At 45.7% G+C, this 24,630-nt stretch overlaps 1 protein-coding gene across 2 annotated transcripts in view; it reads left to right on the forward strand.

Moving 5' to 3' along the window:
• SMYD1 (SET and MYND domain containing 1) overlaps nt 1–24,097 on the forward strand; it is a 28,755-nt gene extending 4,658 nt beyond the window's left edge. The window contains exons 2-10 of one of the 2 annotated variants that reach the window (XM_069856520.1): nt 6,854–7,030; nt 7,556–7,769; nt 9,821–9,951; nt 11,850–11,888; nt 14,777–14,969; nt 19,080–19,172; nt 20,390–20,553; nt 22,041–22,209; nt 23,670–24,097. In XM_069856520.1, coding sequence (XP_069712621.1) covers nt 6,854–7,030; nt 7,556–7,769; nt 9,821–9,951; nt 11,850–11,888; nt 14,777–14,969; nt 19,080–19,172; nt 20,390–20,553; nt 22,041–22,209; nt 23,670–23,828 — 1,339 coding nt within the window. In that variant the 3' untranslated portion in view covers nt 23,829–24,097. The remainder of the gene's footprint in view (nt 1–6,853; nt 7,031–7,555; nt 7,770–9,820; nt 9,952–11,849; nt 11,889–14,776; nt 14,970–19,079; nt 19,173–20,389; nt 20,554–22,040; nt 22,210–23,669) is intronic. The other variant, XM_069856521.1, reaches the window with a different exon arrangement.
• The last annotated feature ends 533 nt before the right edge of the window (nt 24,098–24,630 follow it).

Raw genomic sequence — 24,630 nt, forward strand, 5'->3', positions numbered from 1 at the left:
CCAGGGTATGACTCACAAGGCTAACCCTGCTCACTGTAGGGGGGTTGGACTAGCTGACCTTTAAAGGTCCTTTCCAACACGAGCCATTCTATGATTCTATGATTCTATGATTCTATGATTCTATGATTCTGTAGCCTTTTTCTTAACACAGTGGTTACCTGGCGTTGACACCTGCATCAAGCGTATTACTTCTGCCTGAAATAGAGCAGGCTGTTTACAGAAACAGTGAATAGCGACTGAAAGGGGGTGCAGCACTTGGCGTGATCTCTGCTATTTTACTGTTTGGATAAAGTGCAGACACGCTCTCTGATCTGTGTGTTTGCATCAGGCTTGCTGTTATCAGCTGAAACAGCACTCAGAAAACACCAGGGTCAGGCCTGCTTTGCCCTAAAATAGACACAGAAGGTTGGAAATACATCTTCTCAAGGGATTCTCTGCCTTTGTGGGGGTCTTTTTTTCAACTTGCAAAGCCCCCTTGCACTCCCCATTGACATTACCTCTCACTGAAGTTTTCTCTAGTGTCCTGCTTGCTTGTTGGGGTTTAATCCTCCCCTCCTTGAATGGTTGGACTCGATGATCCGGTGGGTCTCTTCCTACATGGTTATTCTATGATTCTATGATTCTATGATTCCTCCCTTTTCACTTTTTCTCTTAAGCTCCCAAGCCTTTTTCCTCACTGCCACCTGCAGGACAGTGACATTCCCATTGCCTGGGCTCAATGTACAGTATGTGACCTTCTCCTCTAGCGTGTCCTTTGGCTTTTGAGCCTGTAAGAGTTTACGTTTCCTACAGGCGTGGAGGTGCCTGATATATCTCTGTCAGGCTTCATCAAGAGAAGGTTTGCGCTTTAACCAGCAGGGTTTGAGAGGCAGTAGTCGAGGTAAACAGGGTCATGTGGTGGAAAGCCAAGATGACTTGGAGATCTACTTGATGAGTGATTTGCAAATTGCTAAAAGCCTGCGATCACGCAACTTTTGCACTCCTTTTGGCTGTATGAAGCAGGCCCTAGGCTGTAAGAAATACAAATTTTTCCATAACAGTATGACGCTGAAAAGATTATGAAAGCAAATTCTTAGAGCTGATACAATAAAACCTGAGAGCTAATGTGGTCATATTCACATTGTTTAAAATTCTCTGGGGTTTGCTTTTTATTATTATCTCATTTGTTCAAAAGCTTACATAAAACCTGGAAGAAAATCTACTTCTTTAAAAGAAAACCACTCCTGCTCTTTAAAAAGAGGCTGAGAAAGCTTGTAATAAAAGACTAAAAGTAAAATACAATTAGTCAAGAAAAAAATCCTCCACTAAAATAAGACAAACTGGGATGTGTCATCCCTGACATTTTAGAGATGTACTAAATTCAACCCTTCTTTTTTAAAGGAGCAAAACTATTCTTGTTCTAATAGTTTACCATTATAGGTATCCTCAGTAGAAGCCAGCTATTAAATACCTCACTTTTCCTTTAATTTCTGGGATAGTAGGTGCATTTTCTTAGGCTGTTGTGTTTAATGAATTGTTACAGCCTCTGCTTCGAAAGCTAAGTGGACTTTACCTACATCTTATGCTGTCCTCTTTAAGATGTTAAGGAGAGAGATGCTTAGAGACCCAGTAATAAACCTGAAGCAGGTGGACTTAGGTGTAAGTTAGGTTGTCTGTGTGTTGCCTATGATGTACAAAATAGAATAAACTCACATTAAATAGTTCATGAGCTTCTCACCTTGCCCATTAGCTAATCAATGAAATCTTTTTATGCCTTTGCACTACAGCCACCTCATCTTGCTTTTCCAGACCAGTGAATGAGACGCTGTGAGGACTCGATGGGAAATGATTGGCAGAAGTTTGGGTAGTACATGTCTCAGAGGCGAGGTTAATACATTTCCTGTGGCAGTGCTCAGCTCTCTGTCCTGGCAGGTCCAGCAGATCTTAATTCATCTGAATGCAATCCAAGCAGTCACAAGAGCTATTTGTTTCTTCTGCTTTCTCTGACAGCCGAATGTGCAGGAGCCACAGTTCAGATGACAGTGCTCTGTCACCCCTTGCATTTGTTGGCTGGTACGGTGAATCATTGCTTTTGGGACTGTAGCTACGTCTGGGATCAGTAGTAGTTGTGCGTCTTATTTAGGATCAGGACTCATCAGGACTCATAAGCCTCTCAGAGTGCAGATCAGTTGACACTTGGACGAGAGACCAAGGAAACCCGAGGCTCCCAGAAAGTCATTTAATGAGTCAGTGGTACCTGACTTCCAAGTCAGTCCTAAATCCCTGACCTGGCAAGGCTTGGATGGGCTGGCGAAATCACTGTGCTAATGAAGAACTTGCTTTTGGGCAGGATGGAAAAAGTTCTCACTATGTGTGGAAGATGTCAGTGAATGAATGATCAGAGATCATCCCAGAGACCATCGTGTACCTAGACGCAGCAGAATGCAGATGAATTGTCCCTGTGTTAAAGCAAGGGAAGCTGAGCACCCAGTCTCTATGGGTTCAGACCTCCAGGGCTCCTATGTAGGGATCACACATCTCTCCAAAAACCCTCAGTGCTGCCAGGCCATGCAACACCCTGACCACATGGGCATCGGCTGCTCTCTCAATAGAGAGAGGAAGCTCCACCGGGTCATCTGGAGCCATTTTGGATCGCGATAAACTCTTTTTAGGCCAGACAGAGAAGGCTTTATAGATCAGTGATTTCATAGAATCATAGAATCATACAATCACTAGGTTGGAAAGGACCTACTGGATCACTGAGTCCAACCATTCCCATCAATCACTAAACCATGCTCCTCAGCACATCATCCACCCGTCCTTTAAACACCTCCAGGGAAGGTGAATCAACCACCTCCCTGGGCAGCCTGTTCCAGTGCCTAATAACCCTTTCTGTGAAATATTTTTTCCTAACGTCCAGCCTGAACCTCCCCTGGTGGAGCTTGAGGCCATTCCCTCTTGTCCTGTCCCCCGTCACTTGGGAGAAGAGGCCAGCACCCTCCTCTCCACAACCTCCTTTCAGGTAGTTGTAGAGAGCAATGAGGTCTCCCCTCAGCCTCTTCTTCTCCAGGCTAAACACCCCCAGCTCTCTCAGCCACTCCTTGTAAGGCCTGTTCTCCAGCCCACAGACTGAAAGACTTGGTAACCTCGGGCTTCCTCCCGTTGTCCTTGAGGGACTTTAACCATTGTGGAAGGAATGATAGGGAAGACTTTGGTGTCTGCCTCCAGGACAGAAGGTACCAAAGGCTGTGATGAGGTCCAGCCCTGGGACCAAAGGAGAGCCCCACTTTGCCATCCCCATTCAGGGTGTCTAGCTCTGAGCACCTCTGGGACAGGCGGTGAAGCACCTGGGGGATTTTGGTTCTTGCAAGGTCAGCAATATCTGTTGAAGATTTAGGGAACAGATCTCAAATACCTGTGTCTCCTGATTTTTTTACAGTGCCAGGAGTTGATTCCATGCCTCTGGAGTCCTAGTAACGTATGTTATCAGTAAATTCAGTCTTCTTTTGAACCATTTCTAAGCAAGAAGAATCTTGCGAGGGTTTTGTGAGAGAAATATTGTATCTTGTACCTACCAGTCAGATTACCAACAAGAAATTGTGTCTGCAATTTTTCAATACCACATGAACTCTTCCTTCCTCGGGAAGTCTCAAGTAATCTTTTTTGGTGCATTTCTCCATCTCCTCAGAAATGAGGGCTTTCCACCGGTAACTTTCACCAGCTATCTTTCCTTCGGAAACTCTGGACACCCTGTGCGATGAACAGCAACATGCCAAGCCAACACTTGGGCATTTTTCTGTTCTCAGAAGAGAACTGGGAGGAGACAAGACCTTGTTTGAGAACTTGGATTTTGCTGCATGATATTCCCCTCTGACTGGTCATTCCTCTTTATAGGAAAACTTATTTAACTACCTTTTCACTTTCTGACTGACCTCAAAACACACATGCAGGCAGGAGGGAGCCCCCTTCCCTATCTGAGATACCTCCCTGTGCTTTCTGGCATGTAACCATGCAGGCTTTATCAGCTCTCTGGCTCTCTGTTGCCTTACAAGGAGTGTAATCTCTTTTACACCTCTCTGCTCTTCTGATCTGACAGCTGACAGAGCACAGCCTCGCATTGCTCTCCAGCTCCCAGCTCTTTCTTTTGACTCAATGGAGATGGCTGCATTCCTCTTCCTGGACGTGTGCTTCCCCCTGCCCCATCCTGGGTGCTGACCTTGCATCCCTCCTGTGTGCCAGCACTGCTCGCTGTCATTTTCTAAACCTCATTTTTCCATGTGGTTTTGTCTGCTGCAGGTTGCTCTGCTTTGAATCAATGGCCCTCTGCTTTGAATCAATGGCTCTCTGCTTTAAATCAATGGTCTGCTTCATCCTGCAAGAGCCAAGACATCATGTGGATAGTGCCAGCCGCTCATACAATAGTGCCTGAGGAGTGCAAGTGTGTTTTAAGTGTACTATGATAGATAGAAATACGCATACATGTGTTTTTATATATATCCATATAGTCAAGAGGCCGGACTGCCTTGAGGCTGGGGACTCTGGGGCTAGGGCTCTGATTCCTGCCTGTGGAATAGCCTCCTCATGTGATCATAGACAAATTTTGTGCCTCAGTTTCCCCACTACAAGCTGTGGGTGATGATAATGCTCCCTTGGTAATGAAGCCCCTGTGGTCAATGAGCTTTTTGCAATGAGGAAAACTTCCCTCCTGGGACCAGCAGTGTCTTAGTGATGGGACTTGAAATTCCCCCTCACTGTCGAGCTTGGCTGGAGGTGGCGATAAAGTGGGCAGTTGCTTGGAGAAGAACAGCTGAGGGCACCAAATGAGGTTGTAAAGAGCCTTCTCTAGCAGTAAGGGGAAAAACCCTAAGTTGTCTGGGCAGGAGATCAAAGTTTTCCCCCCTCCTTCCCAGTGAATTATTCCTTAGGAGCAAGCAGCTGGGCATGTGAAGCGGCACATGGGGGAAGTTTCCTCTTGGTCTGGGACCCTGAACACTCTCAGAGGGAGGACATGAAGTTAGGCTTCACCAGTACCCTCTGATGCATCCCTCCGTGGCTTTGGCTATAACTACATACATACAGTTGTAGGATGCTTCTTGGAAGCCCTATTTCGAACCTTACAAAAGCAGCAACCTGCTTCTTCTGAAAGGTGTTCCCCAGTTGTCCAATGACTGTCTAAGTCACAGTAACCTCTCAACTAGTTAAACCACAGAGCCAGGACAAGAATAGTTATTGAGCAGCACTTACATCTGGCATCAGAAGAAAAACACATGGGCTTTCAGATTTGGAGAACAAATATGTATCACTAGCTCATCTGCAGGAAGGATTTATGTAGCCTAAAGAGCACTAAGCTGATTCAGGACCAAAGAGGGAGGATGTCATGCCCTGAGAGCAGAGCACATCCTCACATCAGGCATCGTGTTCATTACCTGTAACGTTCAACACCTCTGTGGGTGGCATATTCTGGGCCAGTGGCTGGCAGTAAATCATGGATGTTCTCAGCTCAACAACACAGCATCCTTGTGAAAATAAAAGATCCCCTAGGTTTGTTAATAAACTCTTACAGTGATCATAAATGCAGGTACTGCTCCCTAAACTTACCATTACAGCCAGCCCAACCCATGTCCTACTCCAGCCAGTGCTCTGCAAGCCCTTGAGATTTCATCTTTCCTCTGTCTTTAGCTTTTTTGGTGTTCCTTGCCCATCCCTGGGCAGCTGAAAATCCATTTATTCTTCAGTCTTTGTGCTCAGGGACCTGCTGAATGGCTGGGAGCCTGCTCTGGTCCCTCAAACATTCACTAATCCACTAATCCAGTAAATGTCCACCTGGAATCACTGAGACCAGGAGAGTCCAAACCCCACCTTCTCTGGGGTTCTGTGCTCCTGTCTCCCGATGGTGGACAGCCAGGAGACAAGTACAGCTACTGAAGGAAGGTGGAGAAGACATAAACCACTCTGTAATGAGAAGTTCTGCTTCGAAGGAGGCAGTTTTCTTGATTTCCTCATGTGATTTCTAACACAACGACACAATTGCCAAGTGCAGTGTGTCCAGTACAGCCACACCCTTGGGCCAGTGGTGAAAAGAAGTGACAACCAAAGCTGCATTTTAATCCATGAAAACATATCTGTGTTTCACACCGGGTTTCCCTACGCAACCACTTTGATCTATCGGTCTTCTTCATTTGTGATACACCTCTGACCTACTCACTAGCAGAGCTTTTCTGATGTATGCTTGTATCTCCACAGCATGCCCGTGCCTAAGGAAGGCTTAGGAGAACAGCTAGGATGGCTCAGATCCATGCTCCTATTTGGTCCCTCTAGCCTAATATTTTCTCTTGGGCGTGGTGGTGGTTGCTGTGGGGCCCAGGAAACCCTCAGTGCTCACAAAGGGTTTCACTTCAGCCAAATTCAGAGGCTTTGCAAGCAGGTGAAGCTCTTAGACTGGCTTTTTGCCTGCATGCTCACCTGAGCTACAGACTCATTAGGCACCTGCTTTCTGCTCAGCAAGTGGGTGGCTGGTGCTTCAGTACGGGCCAGACAGAAAAAGAAAACAGACTAAAAATCGTGTTAACAGCAGCCGTGCTGAGGAGAAGCAGATGAGCTGCAGACAAGAGAGTTGAGCGCTCGGCAATTCTTCATTGCTGTCCTCCTTTAAACAAAATATTTTTCTCTGATGTAGCCAAGTAGAAAAACAACAGCACTGGGTAAGCGCACAAGGATTAAGCTGGGTGCGATGTTTCATCATCCTCCCCAAAAATCTCAAGAGGTCCATCCAGTGGGTGTGGGGAGTCCAGGGACACCAAGCTGCCAGGACCCTCACTGGGTGGAGCTGCTCTTTCACTGAAGCATGAACCAAAGGGTCCTTCTGTCTTTCCAGCCTGACGCATGTCATCTGTCACACCTGCTTCAAACGGCAGGACAGGCTCCACCGCTGTGGCCAATGCAAGTTTGCCTACTACTGCGACCGGACATGCCAGAGAGCAGCTTGGCTGAACCACAAAAACGAGTGCTCTGCCATCAAAAAGTATGGCAAGGCACCCACCGAAAACATCAGGTAAGAGCTGGCCCCAGGGGCTGAGCTGGCAGCCTGGGTACACTGGGAGAGGACAGGGCATCCCATTTGTCTATAGGATACATTGATTTGCCCTCGCATCCTGCCTCTGTCATAAGACAATGAGAGGAATCCCCACGGAAATGAGAGGTGTCATGGACAGCTGGGGACTTGGAGGGTCTGTAGCACTTCTCCAGATTAGAATCATAGAATGATTTGGGTTGGAAGGGATCTTAAAAATCATCCAGTTCCAACCCCCATGCCATGGGCAGGGACACGTCCCACAAGAACAGGCTGCTCAAGGTCCCACCCAACCCGGCCAGAACACGGATGCCAAGGCAAAATCTGCATTTCCCTTTCCTTCAAAATCCCATGGATGGTCACCATCCATCAGCCACTCAATACTGAGCCTGTCTTGGTCTGTCTGCACACGATTTCCCATCCATGAAATGAATTTCTGTGTCCTTCAGTTCCTCTCCTTGTGGTGGGTGGTGGTGATGCTAACAGCTGGGGATCTCTCCTGGCCAGGCTGGCTGCCCGCATCATGTGGAAGATCGAGAGGGAAGGCAGTGGGCTGGCGGAGGGCTGCCTGGTCTCCATCGATGACCTGCAGAACCACGTGGACAGCTTTGGCGAGGAGGAGAAGAAGGAGCTCCGTGCTGACGTGGAGAGCTTCCTCGAGTTTTGGCCATCCCAGAGCCAGCAGTTTGGCTTGCAGTTCATCTCCCACATATTTGGAGTGGTAAGTTGGAGGGGCCGGGAAAGCAAACAGAGGCTGCTTTTAATGCCAGCTTCCCAGAGAGTCTCTAACTAGCCTGATCTGAGGATGCCTGAGTTCATTCCACTCTTGCCTTTAAGAAGCCACAGAGGCTGGGACAGCTGAGATCAGCCTTTGCTACAGGTGGTTTGGATACTGCCCACTCCTCCCCTGCTTCTGCACTGACACTGGGAAACTGAGGCACAGCAAGGGTGAGATCAGAAACATTTTGTCTGTCTAAGCATGTAGGAGAGTGCACACTCAACCATAGGTGCCGCATTGTCATCACAAGTCCCATTGGGCAATGGAGAGAGCTGAGAAAATATATTTAAATATATTTTTAGTAAATATACTTAGTATATATTTGAATATAGCATATTTGTTTTAGGATATATGTTGTCCATTACATATCATGTGGTTTAGATTTTTACATGTACATTATATATATTATACGTATGTGTATTGTAGGTAAACTATTCTGATTGTATTTAATAATATCCATTCCTAACTTGTTAACTACAAATTTTTGTTCACAATCATAGAATCACCCGGTTGGAAAAGACCCATCGGATCATCGAGCCCAACCATTCCTATCAAACACTAAACCATGTCCCTCAGCGCCTCGTCCACCTGTACCTTAAACACCTCCAGGGAAGGTGAATCAACCACCTCCCTGGGCAGCCTGTTCCAGTGCCCAATGACCCTTTCCATGAAAATTTTTTTCCTAATGTCCAGCCTAAATCTCCCATGGTGAAGCTTGAGGCCATTCCCTCTTGTCCTGTCCCCTGTCACTTGGGAGAAGAGGCCAGTACCCTCCTCTCTACAACCTCCTTTCAGGTAGTTGTAGAGAGCAATGAGGTCTCTCATCAGCCTCCTCTTCTCCATGCTAAACAACCAGCTCTCTCAGCCCCTTTCTCAATGTAGCAGAGAGGGAAATTCCAAAGAGCCAGTTGGGGCTGAATTCCTTTGCTGCCAGCCCTGGTACAAGCCTGGGCTGCACTGACTCCTCAGCTAGCAGCACTGCCAGAGGGGCCGCGGTGAGCTGAGCTGAGGAGCACGCTCTGCTCACATCCTTGCCGATGGCTGGTGTGGCAGAGAAGTTGGATTTACCAGCCCTAGCACAGGGAGGATGCACAGCATCCTTTGGTACGCACCCTGAAAAGAAAACCTGGTCCACTGGGGACAGGGAGACTTATGTACTAGTCACAGACATAACTTGCCGTTTCTGTAAGGACATACAGATAACATACAGAATCATTTAATATATGAAATAAAACCATAATCAGAGTAAACCAATTAGCAGCTGAGTTAATTATTTCCTTTGGTATAACCAATCGCATTTTCTCTTTGCAGATATTTCCTTTGTATATGTTTGCAGCTGAGAACTGTTCCATTTATATGAGATAATAATGTACCATATAGAAAAGTATAATATTTTATTCTTGGCATATATGTATCCCAAGAGTAGTCTGAAATTGTCTGGGGGTCAGAACAAACAGTAGTAATTGGTATTAATAAGCTCTGTGGGCCACCCAGCAAACGTGGCCAGGTTCAATGCAGGTCTTAAAGTTAATTTCTAACTGATACCTCTTTTAATAAGTGTGAACTTTGCTTTCTGCTGATGCTCTGATTAAATCGCCTCAAGTTCATTTTCCTGTGACCTTTTTCTGAATTATATGCAGGAAGCAAATATAAGGAAACCAGTGCTTGGTCAAACCAAATTATCTTAGGCATCCCAAATCGGTATTAAGAGTAAATATTCTGTAGCATCTACTCAGCCCTGCTCTGAGTTGGTCCATCCGCATGACTCCTGCTTTGCTCCTGTTCTGAGGTTTTATCCCAACTAAAGATATTATTTCTACTTTTACTTTCTACAATAATCTCATAGGCACTCCTCCTTTCTCCCTAAAGTTTGGAGATGGGATGCTGGAGATACACCTCTTATAAAGCATCAACAAGAATTGACAAATCCTGAATGTAGCCAAATTCAGCCTTTTCTCCCTTAATGCTTCTTCCTGCCTATGTTTTGGGATTAGATCAGCTGCAACGGCTTTACCCTCAGTGACCAAAGAGGACTGCAGGCTGTTGGTGTGGGAGTCTTCCCCAACCTCTGCCAGGCCAACCATGACTGCTGGCCCAACTGCACTGTCATCTTCAACAACGGCAAGTGAGTGGGTTTCTCTCCTTGGGTGCAGTGGGGATGTATCCTAGCGGGCAACTCAGCCGACTCTGCTAATCCTACAGTGTCAGATCCACGCCCCAGAAAAACTACTAATTCTTGTTTCCTTCTCTAGCTCAGAAAGAAAACAACCCCAGGATTTTCTTTCTAAAGAGGAACTGTTTTCCTTCTCTTTACTGTTATTTTAAAAAATATTGTCTGGTGCACTAAACAAGTACACAAGGTTTGATCCCAAATTCAGAGAAACAGCAAAGAATTTTTCCCTGGCTTCTGTGAGTTTTGAAACCAGACTCAAAATAGGCACTAAGTAGCTGCCTACATCACCTCTTATATTGAGGCTTTATTTATAGATAATTAAGGAATAATTACAGTTAATAAATGATAATGATTATATTGAGTCCACAGTCCAAGAGTTTCTCATAGCTGATGTTTGCAATCAGCTGTGGATGACTCTCTGCTGGTGTATTCATAAGCATCCCCAACACAAGCCCTCATTTTTGTGAGAGTGTACTGTCTCTATTGATTGCTGATTAATCCTTCAACAACAAGATCTTAATGACTGTTATCTGCAAACCAAGCCACTTGTGAGTGCAGGATGCCCTAAGCCACTGGGCATTCTCTGTTCCCACTCAAGTCATATAAGAAAACTACTGCAGGACATGTGAGATGGAAAGAGATTAGGTGGGAAATCCAGGGATGTTTCAGCAGAGCTGAGAATGAAAGCTTCTGCTCTCAGAGCTCGGGGCAGTCCATAGGAGGGATGCTTCTGCCTTCCTAGGCAAGAACAGGTAAAACTGCTGCCAAGCCAGCAAGTTACATCATGTGCAAAATACTAACTCTGGGAAACTGCTTGCCAAAAACTGCACAGCCATGGTATTTCATGCAAAGTTTCTGCTTGGACTTAAGATTTTATAAATTCCCATGTTCACCAAACTTTAGTGCTATAAGTTAACCCTCCTGCCTCCTCTTTAACTAACACATTGCTTGTGCACTCCAGTTCTTGCTGCCAGTTTTACCTGATAATACTATACCAGCATTTATCAAGCAGCTAGTAAATGAGCAAAGAGTAAACGAAACTCCATTAGGTTGATTACCTTGATAGGAAAGAGGATCCGATCCAGAGTTAGATTGGAGCCTGATATCCAGTTTCCCTGGGTCAGATCCATAGTGGGATGATGGAAAATGTCTCCAACCAGCCTTGGAAGTGGAGGAGAAAACTAGCAGTGGTACCAACCCCAAAGTCTTAACTTTTGGGTGGTGAGTAGAGGAATGGCATCTTTTTGCTTGGCAGCTTGTCGACACTCTATATGTGCCCCGTTACTGACTTGAAACTTGACCATCTGATCATTGGCCAGGTAAATTGTGAAGGGTTTTTTGTCTTTCTGTGGAAACTCGATGATAGCCCCTATAGTGGGAGCTGAGTTCTCTAGCAGTAATCAAGGCACAATACCAGACTTGAGGACCCTCTAAACTTGTCACACAGAACACAGTCCTTGTTGCCAATATCTCAGTCTGATTTCCATTTCAGGCTGTGTTTTAGTGAGCATAACTACTGATGTCAGTGGGGACATTTTCATGCAGGAGGATGAGGTCCCTTGTGCCTGCCCAATGCCAGAAGCAGGTTTTGTACAACCCCTGGCCGAGGCCACTTCTAAAGTCACAGTGCCACAGTACTCCACCCAATCCTCCATGGGCAATTTGGCTATGGCAGCTACATAGCAAAAGGGACTCTCTCACACAGTGAAATACGAGCCAGGCACAGGGAAACCCCTCATCAGGACGATATCCCAATACCCTACGATGTCCCAATACCCTACGATGTATACCCTTTTGTTTTTGTTGTGCTTGCACCTGTGTAAACTGCAGATGTTTGTTTTGTCTTTCAGTCATGAGGCTGTAAGATCAATGTTCCACACACAGATGAGGTGGGTCAGTCTTGAAAGCATCATCCTCCCCCCTTGCCCTGTATCCCTCATGTCCCGTCTTTCATGGAAAAGCTGCAGACCACCCAAGGGGCTCCCTCTGTTTGCAGCCAATTTCACCTTCCCCATTTTCTGAACTTCTACTCCTTCCCCGTGTAAAATCCCACTAAACCAAAACCTCACTTAACTCTGCATTTTGTAGTAAATTAAGCCAGTAATGGTAATACTGTAACTGCCTCCCCACTGCAAATTCCCTCTCTGCCTTCCCACTCTCTCCGTTGGCTTCCTCCCTGCCAGTTTCCCCTCTCCACTTCTCGTTTCTCCTCCCCTGACTACGACAAGAACCTCAAAGTCAGAACAAGGTCTTGCTAAACTTGCACAGCCCAAAATAAAACCTTGCGTACTAGGAGATGAGAAATGTTTGCATTACTGACATACTAAATAGTCCACGTTTCTTCTGCAATGAGCAGTGCCTGTTGAATGTATTTCTACAGTAGCAATACTGTAGTTGTAGGTTTCATCCTTTTTTATCATAATACCTGATTAATGTTTTACTTTTTAATGATGCCACTGTTACCTGACCCAAACTGAAGAAAAATATATGAAAATACATGAAAAAAGGGACTTCTCTGCTTAGCTCACTGCACTCCTGTTAATGGAACACTTGTCTTTAAACTTCAATTTCAAGCAAACATGCAATTTTCTCAAGTAAGATGTGAAATACTTTTGAAGTGCTGCTCTTTACTACTGCTGCTTACTCAGAGATAGGACTATAGAAATGGGAAAATGAGTTTCATTTGTGATTAGAGTTGCTATCTTGGGACAATTTGAGTTTTGAGCTATCGGGCGCTCGCTGTGCCTGTGCAGTCTTTAAAGATGCTTGGGGCAGACACTGGGGAAAGAGCACTGGACAAGCTCAGTGGGCCTCTCTCAGATGACAGTGTCTCTTTAACTACAGCATTTCAAATATGCCATGTGTTTCCAGGCTTATCCCAAATGCTATCAATCCCTCCACACAAGGGATGGCTGCTTAAAATATACCTGCAGCGCTTAGGCTGCCAGGGGCATCATAAAAGTCAGAGGCTTGCTTCTCTGGTTGCATGACTCACTCTACCGAGGATCCCATTAAGTCTGAACAAGGATGTTAATATGTGTAAACCTCTCTGATGGAATTGCTCTTTTTTTGTGCATTTTCTCCTCGAGTAGCAGGTTACACCATTCTCTGTTTGGCATTTTCCCATGATTGTGACATAACTAATAGCTGCCCTTCATGATGGTGGCATGTTCAGTGATAGATTTTGTATGAAATACGCTGTTGATACGATCTAACACCCAGAGAAGGTCAAGACCAGCCTTGGGGAATAGTTTTCACAGCAGCTTTAGCACAGCTGAAAGGCTCAGGACTACGCTCTTGGTGCTGAGAGCTTGTAACAGGAATTACAAGGGAATTACTATCCCTTTGAAGAAATATGATCACACAGAAAAAATAATGATGGAGAAAGTCATGTCTTCCCTAGAACACTTACTTTTAAATGCACCTGGTGACACCTTTGGGTTCTATGCCACCCATGCCTTTGGTGAGACCTTTGTTGGGTCCCATCTAAGGCCCCTCATGTTCAGGTGGGTGCCAGGAGGTCCCCCCAGGTCTGTCTTGCAGCAGGCATTGTACATTAAACACACTGTTGAGCTCAGAAGGAGAATGATCAAGGCACAGGCTGCTCATAGTGAGGGAGTCCCAGGGCTCATGTACCACATTGTAGTGCGACAGTAGGGTTGGAGGTCAGAACATAGGACAGGCTTTGTTTTGATAACCTGTAAGTATGCCTAGCTGCAAATACATGTTCAACCAACCAACTGGTCTGAACAGAGAGCCCAAGGTCATCAGTCTCAAGTGTATTACTTCTAAGTGTGGATACAGTCACTAGTAGGTGGCGGAGTAGATGCATACAGAAGGAGCACTTTGCAATTGATATTTGATGAAGATTTTTCCCATTCTGGCCAAATTCTTCAGCCAATTGTAATTGTCCGGCCCCCATAACTGAGAGATGGCCCAGAGTAACTTGGAGATTTAGCTTGTAGAGTGAAACAGCAAGGGAATAGTTTTGAATGTCCACATTATTTAAGAACTTTTGCAGGGAAAGACATGAGAAAAAGGCAGGAGCAAAGATCTGGCTTTCCAGAAACCTGTCATTAAGGATTTGCTGTGGATTTAGGTTTAGTAACACAGACTGGTGATCTCCTTGTGTTTAATATTAGCAATATCAGATCAAATGGGCTTTATAAAAAATAGACTATTTCAGGAAAATTGTTTCTAAGCCTTTATGTAAAAATGCATGAACAGGATGAGGGCATCTCTTACCTAGCACCCAGAGAAAATGTACCTTGACTTTTGGGAGTGAAAATGATACTGAAAGCAGCACAACTCGGAATCTGGGAGTCTAGCCAAGGATGTGCAGGCAGCATGCGAAGCACTACTTAAATAAACACTCCAAGTCCAAACTCAGCATTTTGCAAAGCTTGCTGGGTATTTCTGGTCTTGGGATTTTCTTCTGGTGAGATCTCCTGCAATATAATAAAATTTTATGTTCAGCCCCCATCTGGGTAAAGTAATGGAGCCTTAATTTGTTTAGCATTCAGGCCCTATACATATCCTTGCCAGGCACTTGCAGAGAGGCAGGAGAAACTCCTGTGACTGGGTTTTTACTCTCTGTTCAGTTAACCTGACTGGCTGCCCATCTCTGCATTACATCCCTGAAGAAATAAAGCGATACCTTAGGGCAAGGGCTCACCTCTGCAAGGCAGGGACAGGTCACAGCATTTGTCCCTGACAGCTCTATGGTTGCACCTTTGCTTCTGTTGCTTCTCCAAGTCCACATCTCCTTTGCACCCAGGATAGAGCTACGGGCACTGAGCAAGATTTCTCCAGGGGATGAGCTGACTGTTTCCTATGTGGATTTCCTCAATGTGAGCGAGGAGCGGCGGAAGCAGCTGAAGAAGCAGTATTACTTTGACTGCACCTGTGAGCACTGCAAGAAACAGATCAAGGACGACCTGATGCTGGCAGTGAAGGAGGGGGAAGGCAAGGTATGGTTGTGCCCTGACCCAGAGGTGGTTGTGTCTCCTCCATCAGGGCATCTACGTGTCTCTGTGATCATGATTCCTCATCCTGGGAACACTCCTAATAGGAACAGCGCCAGATTTTGGCAGAAGCCTCACTAGTACCAATGTGATAAATGAGGACAGAACTGAACCTTGATTGAGCACAACACCAGTTCAAGCCCACCACGCGTGGGCCAGTTTAATCTTTATGATGCAATGTAAGTGCGATTTTTAATTTAAAAAAAGCTCACAAAGGTTGCCTTGAACTCTAACCTAAAAGTCCATCAGCAGGCAGAATGCTAAAATGTTTGAAAATTAAATCTAGAGATGAGAAAAATGCAGGCATTTAGATTGCGGGTTTCTTGGAGAAACTGAAAGGGAATCAACGTTTTGGACAGCAGAAAGGAAAATGTGCTGCAGGTGATTCATGGTGACAGGACTCACCAGGGCTGCTGATCCTGTGTGGTTTGTACAACATGTACCATCACACTGGCTCCAGGAATGTGGGAAGCCTGGACTTCCAGTCCCTCCTTACAAATGCCTGTCACAGGGAGTTGGTGCCATTGCTTGACATTTGTGCATGGTTGCTGTGGGCAGACTGACTGTGAAGAATTGACAGGTAACATTTTTAAGTAATATGTGTTTTCCTTGGAGGTCTCACAAGTCATAGAATCATAGAATAACCAGGTTGGAAGAGACCCACCGGATCATCGAGTCCAACCATTCCTATCAAACACTAAACCATATCCCTTAGCACCTCGTCCACCCATGCCTTAAACACCTCCAGGGAAGGTGACTCAACCACCTCCCTGGGCAGCCTGTTGCAGTGCTCAATGACCCTTTCTGTGAAGAATTTTTTCCTAATGTCCAGCCTAAATCTCCCCTGGCAGAGCTTGAGGCCATTCCCTCTTGTCCTGTCCCCCGTCACTTGGGAGAAGAGGCCAGCTCCCTCCTCTCTACAACCTCCTTTCAGGTAGTTGTAGAGAGCAATGAGGTCTCCCCTCAGCCTCCTCTTCTCCAGGCTAAACAACCCCAGCTCTCTCAGCCGTTCCTCATAAGGCCTGTTCTCCAGCCCCTTCACCAGCTTTGTTGCTCTTCTCTGGACTCGCTCCAGAGCCTCAACATCCTTCTTGTGGTGAGGGGTCCAGAACTGAACACAGGATTCGAGGAGCGGTCTCACCAGTGCCGAGTACAGAGGGAGAAGAACCTCCCTGGACCTGCTGGTCACGCCGTTTCTGATCCAAGCCAAGATGCCATTGGCCTTCTTGGCCACCTGGGCCACTTCTGGCTCATGTTCAGTCGCTGTCAACCAACACCCCCAGGTCCCTCTCCTCCAGGCAGCTTTCTAGACAGACTTCTCCTAGTCTGTAGCTCTGCACAGGGTTGTTGTGCCCCAAGTGCAGGACCCGGCATTTGGCCTTGTTAAACCTCATGCCGTTGGACTCTGCCCAGCGTTCCAGCCTGTTCAGATCCCTTTGGAGCCTCCCGACCCTCCAGCAGATCAACACTTCCACCCAGCTTAGTGTCGTCCGCAAACCTGCTAAGGGTGCACTCGATGCCTTCATCCAGGTTGTTGATAAAGACATTGAACAGGGCTGGACCCAGCACTGAGCCCTGGGGACCCCACTTGTCACTGGCCTCCAGCTGGATTTAACAAAGCAGACAGTGTAGCTCAGGGGCCAATGTGGGGCAGGACAAAACAGCAAAGATGGTATGAGGAACTGTGACCTCTTAGGCCAGCACTAGCAGCACGAGAGGCCCAGTGAGCTGCATTTTCCTGGGAATGAATACAGAACCCCCAGCCCCCAGCTCAGCATAGCTACCAGGAAGCCAAGCTCAGTCCTGTGACTCTTCTTTCACATAGGCAGCAGTCAAGAAAGGCTGGATATTGCAGAGTAAAAACCTCTCCTTGAGAAAGGCTTGGAATGAAAGGATCAAACTGATATCAGGGAGCTTCCATGGGAGGCAGGAGACGAAATTGCAGGAGACCCTTTTATTACTGGGTCAAGTTCTCCTCTAGTGCAAAGCATGGTGGCATGAGATCATAGAATCATGGAATGCCCTGAGTTGGAAGGGACCCACAAGGATCATCGAGTCCAACTCCTGTCATCCAATCCTATTGCTACATTATCAGGATTCAACTAAAACCTCATCCTGACTCCTGAAACTCCCCGCTTCTAATGTAAAGCTGTCCCACAGCTCAGACCTCTGATGCAGAAGCATTTTTATCTGACTTTCTGTAAAAATGTTTTCACATACCTCATCCAGTGGATGACATAAAAAAATCCCAGCTCCCATTCAATGCCTGCTATCAAGCCTTGAGTGAGCAGCGAGATGCACCATCCTCTTTTCATGAGCATTAGAAATGCTCTGCAGCACACAATGGGAAGACATGCATTTTGAGTTGATGTCCTCTGAAATGCTTGCATAGAAAAAGCCTGTAACTATGCAAGGTGCATGATTTCAGCTGTTAAAAATAGACTCCATCTACAGACAATAAGTATCCAGACTGACCTCACCCACAGATCACTCCTGCTTGCTGCTGGCTGGATGGCATTTTCTGAACTCAGGCTCACTTGCCTGAGACCGGCAACGCTCACAGCTGTGTGGAAAAAGTGCTATGAATATATGCAAGATTGACAAGCTTACATCCTCAACAGCTGCTTGGGCCTCAGGTCCTTCATGCCTTCCAAATAGTAGCAAAGTTCCCATTGTTTATAATGGCAACAGGCTTAGGAGTCTAGTAAATGCAAGAGAGGGATTTTATGAGACAAAGCTGCTGTGGAAGTGCTGGTTAAAGTACCTATTCTGGGAGTCTTTCCTCAGGCAGCATAGTGATGTGATCTGCACTGACATTAACATTGCCTTTGAATGAGCTCTGCACGCTAGGACACCCTGTGTGCTACTCAAACAGCTGCCAAAATGTGAGTAGCTCTGATAACTTCAGTCTAATAACATAGAATAAAAAAATCATGACACATACATACTCATCCATAATGAGATGGGGGGTACAGGGCTCTGAAAAGCTACTGTTATTCCATCCACACTAAACTTTCAAGAGTTTTTCCCAGCAAGCTGAATTTCACAGATAGCTCAAAAATTTGATTAACCAAGCGTAGGAAAAAGGCAACAGGATGGTCCCACTGTCCTGTCTCCAAATCTTTCCATCCTTCATTACAACATTGGTTTTTGATTTGCGCCCAGAGGTCCTGCCTTGATTTATTGTGTGTCTGCAAACCAGGCTCTTCCTGCAGCCTCCTGGAGTCAAGCAATTGTGGGCTGATTTCATGTTTCCCATCTATGAAAAGGAAAGTCATGGTAGCTAGAATAGTTTGAAAATGCAAATTTGAAAAGCTCAGAAGATGAATGACAGTGTTAGATATAATAACGTTTCGTTTTAGCATTAAATGAAGGGAGAGGACGCAACTAATTAGAGGCTGGCTAGTGTTTTGCCAGGCGTGCCTAGATGTGCATCCTGCCTTCAAATACATGGTGAGATCCAAGCTTCTTTAAGGTTTGTGGGAAAACAGATTTCACTCTCTGGAAGCAGCTGAAATCTGAGGTCAACCATCTTATGGTGTTTGGACCTCGTGACAGCATATCTTAAAGTGCATAACATTCATGTTCTTTCCTATCCTTATTCCACCCATTTTTCATCCAAGAACCCCATTTCTCTCAAGCAGCTGAACTAGGACGACCAGATACAGACTGACTAGTGGCTTTCACAGCCTCTTTGGTGTCTTGTGAGACCTCCCAGTTGCAGGGACAATTCTATCCCTTTTCCAGAAGACACAAGTGGAGGGAAGAGTCAGAGAACCCAGTGATACATGCCAGATGTACCTGGCTGCTACACTGATGAGCAATGCTCTTGATGATGTCAACAGGAGCTTCACGTCTGAGCTTGGTACTGGAACCATTTCATCCCAATCTCAAGCAGGTCTGAGGAGGCAGGCTGGGTTATGCAGGCAGTGGGTAAGAAGGTAGTAGAAGGTGATTTGGGTTCCCAGACAGCAGAACAAGCACCCCTTCAACCAGGTTGTTTTGATGTGTCAGGCAGTGCATTTTCCTCACTGGTTTTCCTAACATTGTCCCCAGCCCTCTGCAGAGACGGTGAAGGAAGTTATCCAGTTCTCCAAGGACACACTGGAGAAGATCAACAAGGCCCGCATGGAGGGACTTTACCATGAAGTGAGTGCTGGTACTTTTTGCTCTCTTGCTGTAAACAGACTGCCAGGAAAAGCAGGTCTTTTTCCTGTTTGTGTCAACTACTTAAGGATGTAACAAATCCCCATTGCTGTAACCTGAATATCCTGATGTGCTCCCTGCCCTCTTGGCAGCTCAAATTACAAAAGCTGATGTTGTTTCTATCCTCCCTTAAGGATGACTGTTTCTGAGACAACATCCCAGATTGGTTTCTTCTATAGTGTTAATACAAGGAGGTAGATTCAAGTGACTACCAGCACTTCTGACTGGCACAAGTGCTGAACCAAGGGCCTCCTGGGTGAAAAACATGACTTACAGGGCAAGCGTAAGAAGTCAGCTCTGCCATGTAGCTTCATAAAAAGGAGGACAATGGGTGTCCTCCCACTGGGGAGGGACAGGAGACTTGCCACATTGAACTGTGGTCTATGCTTACCTCTAAGGCTGTTGTTCTCCTTTTCACCTCCTGGTTTCTGTTTGTTGCTTATTTGTTGCGTGCTGAGAATGGGTGTGCGGTGTGGGATGTGCACGTCCCACCTGGAGCACAGGCCACGGGAACAAAGAGTCAGAGATCTCAAATCACTTCTTCCTTTCTCACTCTTTTGGTGACCCAGGAAATAGTTAATCCTTGTCTTCAGTGTGTAACAGCTTCAGGAAAACCGTCCAGGTTGAGCAACATCTTCTGGATTTGAACTTACTTTGGGAAGATGCTGAATTCCCCTAGAGTAGAGATCTGGACACTGGATAGTGTCCAGATAGGTGCAGTTGTGATGCATCTGGGCTGACAGGCATGGGACAGTACAGCTGTGTGTCCCCAGCCCCATGTGGTCGTTAAGAGAATTCACTGCATCAACTGCTTGTAGGAGGTTGGATGGATGGTGTTTAGGTGTAAAAGTCTTGTAGGCACTTGGTCTCTGACAAAACCCAACCTCCTGGGGTCTTTCTCCTGAACAATGGACATCACTTTTTTCCTTACCAGTTTTATTAATGTAAACCTGGGAAAGGAATTTTGGGCACCAATCATTTTGCTACATTGATGTTTTTCAACAAATAAAAGCATAACCTATCTTCCTTAACCTTCATGAAGGCTGACTTGGATTGTAGGATTGATATGGACCTTGTGACGCACAAGGCTTTGATGTGGCATTTTTGGGGCCAAAGGTGCTCTGACTTTCCCTTCTTCTCTCTGCTTCCCCCACACGCAGGTTGTGAAGCTCTGCCGTGAGTGCCTGAAGAAACAGGAGCCTGTGCTGGGGGACACAAACATTTACCTCCTGAGGATCCTCAGCATCGCCTCCGAGGTGCTCTCCTACCTCCAGATGTTTGAGGAAGCAGCTGACTACGCCAAGAGGATGGTGGATGGCTACCTGTATGTCTGTGCCTTATTTTTGGCAGCTCTCTGTGGTTATGCAGTATTATAGGAATAATTTTCTTAGTCTGCTCCCACCAGGGCAGCGATGCTGGCATTCAGGCTGGTACCTGATTGCATAACCAGATGGAGAGGGACCCCATCCTAAATGCACCCAAGCACCTTGATTTGCTAAACAGTAACTGGCAAATGATTTGGGTACATCTTTCATTAGCCTCTTATTTTTGTCTCGGAAGCCTCTCAAGGCTGTCCTGGTAGCAAGACACACAGCATGGGTGCAGGATAGAGGGGCTGTCGCTGCAGGAGATGCCCTGTTCCCCTGCACCCTGCAGGAAGGAGAAGTTGCAGAGAAAGAGAAACTGCATCAAATCACTGTCACTCAAGATATCCCTTCACTCTTGGATAAAACACGGACTTTTTCCTTGGTTAATAAGCGTGTACAAGCCCTGTGGTAAAAGCTCAGGGAGAATAAAGAAATTCACGCTTAGATCACATAGATTCAGGACAAACTTCACAGTAAAAATTATGTACTTTATTAGTACTGTGGTTTTACTACAGGACTGGACTGATGAATATTAAATAGAAGGAAAAAAAAAAGTAATGGACACCATAAAGAGAGAAATGCCCACTTTTTCATACTGTTTGCCCTCCTACTGAGAGTATCTCATACCACTACTTGTCTTCTTGGTCCATTCTCCCCCAGAAGGCCTGTGATATTTTGTTCTTTTTCAGAGGGGTGATAGTCACCTCCCTGGCTTGCAAGCCTGACAAGTCACTTCATATCCTAGCTCTGGCACTGAGCTAATTGAATGAGACAGTTGAAATTTCTTCTCCTCTCTTTTCCTCAGTTTTTCAATCCAGAGTGAGGACTGCAGTAATTTCCTTCCTTACTTTAACATCTGCCAATTTGATATGCCAACTAAGCCCTTGAAGGCAGGTTTTCAGGTAAATCCAAGCAGTTTCTAACTCTGCCTGTGCTTCTAGAGTTGAACGTAGAGGCCAGGATTCATCTTGCCCACCTGCTGTACTGACCATTGGGGAAGTATCTCACAGTCCCTGGAGGTGATGATGCATTTCCATGGGATGAGATGAACATTTCTGGAGTTTCTGGAAACATTCAGTTCTCTCCCTGCTTTGAATGAGAAGCTGGTGGTCATTATAATCTCAATTCAGGCAGTTCATCAGGTGCTTGAAGTCAGGTTTTGTTTGTGCCAAATTAATGTGGAATGATAGAGCTTGGCATTCTCAAACCTAGGTGTCCAGCTTTCCCCATTTGCAGGTCATTCATCCTCTTTCACAATGACTTGAGGCGTCCTGTAACTCATGCCTGCCCCTTTCTAAGCAGGGCTGCACATTTCACTGGCACTGAAGGCAACGGGTTCTTCCCTTGAGTAAACAGTCTGCTTTTTGGCAAACACTTCACGTCACTGATAAACATTTGGGAATTCAGGTCTTTCCTAAACTAAAATTACTTAATGTTTTCCCAGGAAAATATACCATCCCAACAATGCACAGCTGGGGATGGCTGTGATGCGGGCAGGGGTGACTCACTGGCATGCTGGTCTCATTGAAGCTGGGCATGGCTTGATCTGTAAAGCCTATGCCATCCTCCTGATAACCCATGGACCTTCCCACCCAATTACCAAGGACCTGGAGGTAGGTGTCATCCCTTGTATTATCTCTGCTGTCTGTCTGAGTAAAGTTACATTCAAGCTGTTGAAACAAGCCACCTGTAAGAGCTGAGATGTGTCAAACATTGCCTGCTTCTCACTAGTGCTATAGTTTTCTCTAAGTTATCTTACAGCTTGCTGGGAAATGCATGTCCCTTCCTATGGGACATTTACATTCCGGAAAAATACCCTTTATCCTGCACTAAAAATGGCCACTGAGCCCTTAAATATTCTTTGAAACTGCTGTGTCCAAGGAAAGAGCCTTCCAGTCTTCAAACAGTCTGATTTCTCTGCTCTCAGATGGATGGCAGTACAGTTTGGCTGTATCAAATTACTTATGGTCGTTGTTTCCAGTTTACCAACTGATTTTCATTATTGGTGTCCATTGTTCTTTATTTACCACTCCCCATTCCTTCTAAGCTGCTGAGTATTTTTCCTCAAATGACAGGTAGGTGCATTTCCTAGCTTAGGGTCAAGAGCTGCAGATTCCAGAGAATTAGATCTGCTCAGCTGTGATGAACTACTTACAATTGCAGCGGGGGATCTATCATTTCTTTAGCCTTTAACTCACCTGATGTGACCTGTTGGCTTCACAGCATTCTCCATCGTCAGCCAAACAAATTATGCAATATCAGATGAAATCTTTTATTGATGTATTAATCCCCATTATAGGGGATAGCTATTACCTTTATTAGTCCAATTTTATGTCACCAGAAAAATTAGTATCTAGTACCTAGAGCCAGCCTGTCTGTTAACTGTTTCTCTATATACGTAGCAGAGGGCGAGACCCATTCCTGTATTTGCCTTCCCACTTACTTTAGGGGGAAAATAATACAAATATGGCACATGCTTATCTCTGTGCTCCTAAACCAAGGGTTGCGTAAAATCACAGAGAGGTGTAAAAGAGATTTCCTAAAATCCATTCTGAGCCTCTGCCACAATGCAGCACTAGGAATGACTCCGCTTATGGTAAATCCTGGGATGCAACTATGATGTGGTTGAAGAGGGGCTGAGCATCCCTTTCTTCTTCCCATGTCTCTTCCCACATGAGGCGACCCCTCACCAGGTGATGGGTCACACCAAAGGTCAGGACCAGGATGTGAATGGGGAGCACACTCACTCCCTGGCTCTGCACAGCATTGTCTCTGTGTCCTGCTCAAGGTTTGGGAGCTTGAGGCTTCCCAGCAGCCTGCAGAAGATCTGCATGCAGGAAAAGCTGATGCCTTCTTCACCTTCACAGTACACAGACAACCAGGTTTGAGAAAGTAACTGGTTAGCTACCAGTCACTGTTGGTCCTGCTGGTGGGACACCTGCGTTAAGTTGCATCAATCACTACGTGACCTGGGACATCCATGAAAGAAGGTCCCCATTTTTTAGGCAGTATGTTATTCATTTATTTTGAGAACACTTGTGTCACACATTTTGTAACCTGTTGTGTCCCTTAGGTCATGCGTGTCCAGACAGAGATGGAGTTGCGCATGTTCCAGCAGAATGAGTACATGTATTACAAGATGAGGGAAGCTGCCCTCAAAAACCAAAAGATCCAAGTCATGCCTGAACCCAGCAATGAAGCCCCACCAGGCCTCTTCCACAAGAAGGAATAAACCCTGAGCTTGACACAAATTCATGCCTGTGAGGTAACATCACCTGTGGCACCTCCAGACATGGGGAATGTGATATAAGGATGCAATATATCCATAAGGATTCTTTCCAGTGCTACCAGTCTGAAAGCATGGACCTGCTGGGGGAAGAGTCTTGAAAAATCTTCTGAGGGCTCAAAGCAGAAGATATCTTGGCAGAAGCAACATCCTTTTTCTACCACCATCATTAAAAATGGAAGCAAAAAACCCTGTTATAAAATTATTTACATTTTTATTGGAAGCCTTTTTCTCTTCACATGAGTCCTGATCCTGAAGTCTTTGGTTAAATCTTAATTGATTCTTTCCTAAGTGTTTTGGGGTTTTTTTCCTATCACTTTCTTGTGTAGACATCTCTTTCCAGTGATGTCCGTGGGTGGCTGAACAAGGGATGGTAGAAGTGGGAAGCTGCTTCCACAGAGTGACGTGTATAACTGTGGGCATTGAGTGGAGACTGGATAAGACCTGCAGATGGTGTTTTGTGTAAAGTGTTGTTTCTCTGATGAAATACTGCTGGAAAATGATTCTTCACCTGACAGGGGTGCAATATCAAACTGTGGGCACTTTGCAAGTGAGACTAAGTGGAAATCCTACATTAGGATAAATTAATTAGGATAAATCAGTCTCCTTAGTTAAAAATCAGATAATGTCTGCAGTGGTGGCAGCAGATAGGCATGAGATGAATCTGTGCCAGAAGCCAGTTGCTCTGGTGTGGTCACTGGCTGTGTTGGTTGCCATAATTGAATAAGAGGTTTTGGGAGAAGGAGAT

Source organism: Phaenicophaeus curvirostris, chromosome 4, assembly GCF_032191515.1.
Source record: "Phaenicophaeus curvirostris isolate KB17595 chromosome 4, BPBGC_Pcur_1.0, whole genome shotgun sequence".
Classification (NCBI taxonomy): domain Eukaryota; kingdom Metazoa; phylum Chordata; class Aves; order Cuculiformes; family Cuculidae; genus Phaenicophaeus; species Phaenicophaeus curvirostris.